This window comes from Lolium perenne, chromosome 3, assembly GCF_019359855.2.
Source record: "Lolium perenne isolate Kyuss_39 chromosome 3, Kyuss_2.0, whole genome shotgun sequence".
NCBI lineage: Eukaryota > Viridiplantae > Streptophyta > Magnoliopsida > Poales > Poaceae > Lolium > Lolium perenne.
This window is the reverse complement of record NC_067246.2, coordinates 47,973,449-47,976,978: the sequence shown is the minus strand read 5'-3', so window position 1 is coordinate 47,976,978 and position 3,530 is coordinate 47,973,449. Positions and strand designations below refer to the sequence as shown.

General features: G+C 50.6%; 1 protein-coding gene across 1 annotated transcript; it reads left to right on the top strand.

The window, feature by feature from the left end:
• The first annotated feature begins 1,339 nt into the window (after positions 1 to 1,339).
• Positions 1,340 to 2,487, top strand: LOC127338181 (uncharacterized). The gene is made up of 2 exons (XM_051364405.2): positions 1,340 to 2,064; positions 2,153 to 2,487. Exons 1-2 carry the CDS (start codon positions 1,354 to 1,356, stop codon positions 2,456 to 2,458), a joined length of 1,017 nt encoding a protein of 338 aa, XP_051220365.1. The 5' UTR covers positions 1,340 to 1,353; the 3' UTR covers positions 2,459 to 2,487.
• Positions 2,488 to 3,530: the final 1,043 nt, after the last annotated feature.

The following is a 3,530-nucleotide window of genomic DNA, read 5'->3' as shown; positions in this document are numbered from 1 at the left end:
TCCACCACCGCGCCGGGCGGCTCGAAGCAGTGCTGCGTTGCCGTCGAACCGAACACGACTTGGTCCCCAAGGGCCGATGGGGAATAGCTCGTCCGTGTCGGGGAACCCGTCTAGATTGGCCAAGGCCAGGCCGGGCGGCTCGAAGCAGTGCTGAGAGCTGCTTCACGAGATCGCGTCACGACGAAAGTTTTGTTTGAGTTACCGTGTATATTTGTACAGGTGGATTACATCTTGCCGTATACGATGTGGATCGAGAAGGTAAAGACCAGGAGTCTTTTCCGTTAGGAACGACCGGTTTTTTGACGTACGACCACCACCGATCCAAACCTAGTAAAGAAGATAAAGATGATAAGTTTATTGCGGATTTGCCAAAGCACCCAAGACTGAGCGAGGAAGAGCAACCAAAGCAATTTCCATGAAGACCCCGATAAACTAGAGAGGAAGTGATGGAATTGGGGCGAAGTTTGCTGGTCATCGGCGAAGTTTGCTCGTCGTTTCACCTCATGCTCATCTCATGCTAGAGGTGAGATGTAGGAGAGTAGGAGAAAGAGCCGACGTAAATGAAAACTTTCTGTCATATCCCGAGATCCCTAATCGCTTGCAGCTGTGTCACATATCTTTTGCTCAGACCACACGCGAGCTAGAAATCATTATGGTGCTGCGGAAGTATTCACTGCTAACTCCTGATTCGGCGTGCAATGCCACAACACTCGACTAGTATGAACCACTCGTTAGAGCAAGTGCAATAGAGTCCAGTCAGCTGACTATAAGACATTAAATAATATATTTTAGATGAGTTGGAAGAGAGAGAAGAGAAGAGAGAAGGAAGGTGGGCTACTATGCAATAGCCAGCTCTTGCACGTGCTCCTAGGCACTTTGTGAGAGTGAAACGTGGGCCATATGTCAGTAAAGTACCTCATTAGTATAGCCAACTATTATACATGTTAGCTATATGATGACTACAAGTGACATGGTATCTTGTTATAGCCAGCAGTTGACTGTACTATTAGAATTGCTCTTAGTCGTTACGGTCGCCGTGCCTATATATCGACTGCCGTGCGCGCAGCAAGGGATCCCGTCAATCCCTCATGGTTTGTCACGGTCACAGGCCTGTGCCACAGCTTCAGCACTCTGCAGTGCCACATGCACGCTCTCTCACCCGCTCCCTCGCCTCGATCTACACAGAGCTCCGGGGTGGCTGTTTGCCTTAACCCAGCTTTTTTTTGCGGGCTTAATCCAGCCTTTTGTTCACCTTCATGTCGGAAAAAAAAGCTCGGGTTCACCTTTTAAATACTTCGTGCGCAAGCGCCCCGCCGAGTGACTCAAGTCGCATATTCAGGGAATAGCTCCAGAATGGCGAACACACCGACACCGACCACCGCGCTGAGCATGAAGCTCCTCGTCGACACCAAGGCCCGGCGCGTGCTGTTCGCGGAGGCGAGCAAGGACGTCGTCGACTTCCTCTTCTCCCTCCTCTCCCTGCCCGTCGGCACGGCCGTCAAGCTGCTCGGGAAGGAAGCCATGGTCGGCAGCGTCGGCCGCCTCTACGGCAGCGTCGAGAAGCTCGACGGTACCTACGTCCAGGCCGGCGCCGCCAAGGACGCGCTCCTCCACCCCACCGTCTTCTCGGCGGCGGTCAGCAGCCAAAGCTCCCTGTTGGGCTTGCCGCCTCCGCCATCCCCACAGCTCCCCCAACCCAAGACTTTCTACAGATGCAACAAGCAGTGCAACTCGGGCAACTATGGATACAGCCAAGGTACTTGCAACAGTTGCCGTAGCTACATCACAGACGCATACGGCACCAGCTGTACGTCGTGCGGCGGCCAGATGACCAATCAGTTGACGCTCCTACCCTCAGCCGGGTCCGGAGGCCAGGTGGCGGCGAAGGCGACGGCTGTCGTCAGCGGCAAGGGGTTCGTGCAGGGCATCGTGACGTACACGGTGATGGACGACCTCGCCGTGACGCCCATGTCCTCCATCTCCAGCATTACCCTGCTCAACACCTTCGCCGTCAAGGACCTCACCGCGCTCCAGGAGAAGACCGTGCCGCTCGGCTACAACGAGGTACAGTTATCAACTCTGTCATACATGTTTCCTTTTTTTTTTTTCTTCAAGTTATCAACTCGTCACATTGCATACATACATTTTGCAGGGTCTGGAGATCCTCAAGGCGTCGCTGCAGTCCAAGACCGTCCTCACCGACGTTTTCCTGGGAAAGAAGCCGCCCAGCATTATCCTCCACCCCACCGTCGGATCGACGACGACGGCAATCTCCGGTGTAGGTCTTCCGGGACCGGCGCTCGGTGACTTCCCGGTCGCGTGGGGTCTGCCTCCGATCCAAGGCATCAAGGGAGGCAGCTGCGACGGCGCGCCACCGACGGCTCCGGCGTGTCGCTGCCGTGGTCAACTTGCAGAGGGCTTGTGCTGTTTTTTGTTTTCGTTGGGGGCCTTTCTGTAATATTTCCGAATTAATGGCTTCTTCTTTTACTCGCAAAAAAGCAACGCTTGAAGGCCCGGTTCTCCGTCTGACTTATCGCATGGATAAGTAGGAGCTCGATCCATGTAGGCTTGAGTTGCTAGGTTGGTCCTTTTGTGTGAACTGTGAACATGCTCAATCGCAAGTAGCTCCATACCTCCATCCATCTAGCTTAATTAGCTGTGTGTTTGGTGTAAGAACTAAGAACTAATCAGAACTTAGCTTGCCCTTGCAAATTTTGGTACTCCGTCCATTCGTACATTTTGCTGGTCTTTGGCTTTAACTAGTTCATGATAGTACTCAAGCTTAGGTTTATCAACTAATCCAGGTTGTAGTACTTTGTGCTGATGCTTGTTGTATGGGTTGCATCACAGCTGGCTAGTATCATCTTCACCAGTTTGGTGTCCAGACAATATTATTGGTCTCCTCCTAGTTGTGTGTATGAAATGTATGTGCCAATGTGTGTACAAGGAGACCTTTCTATGCTTCTTCCTGCGTACTGTATGTATGTGTGTGTACCAGTACTGCTTCTTCTTCTTTCTTAATTAAGTTCGGCCATTGGCCCTTCGACATATACTGACAAGGAGAAAAATTTGGTACGAGCAGCACGTTTGGCCATCGTTGCCCTCGAAAAAAGAGCAGTATATCCCTTGAATTCATGAATTGCACAAATCCGTATGTGCTGGTGGCATATCTGCACCTAGCATTTGTAATTCCACTAGACTTTATTTTCGTAACTGTATATAGATTGGCGTTTTCGCTCTGGGGATCACAAGCTCCGGTTATCTGAACCATTTGGTAGAGCTTCGTGATGTGCACAAAGTTCATTTTTCGACGAACATGAGAATTTTTTTTCCAATAAGGGGCACCTTATTATTCATATGTAGCATCGCGAAAATACAAATCCAACGATTTTATAACCGGTCTAGAAGGTGAAAGCAGTAATAATAAAGGAATTTGCTAGGTGTGCTTAGTTAAGTCCTCCACTTTTAATTGCATCATGATTTGTGCACAGGAGTTGCAAGTTGGGTTGCAACTCGATCTTTTTTTACAG

Bases quoted from the DNA above. Each gene is read 5' to 3' on its own strand.
- LOC127338181 (XM_051364405.2), top strand. From the start codon at position 1,354: ATGGCGAACACACCGACACCGACCACCGCGCTGAGCATGAAGCTCCTC. The intron at 2,065-2,152 runs GTACAGTTATCA...TACATTTTGCAG, and splicing joins TGCCGCTCGGCTACAACGAG to GGTCTGGAGATCCTCAAGGC.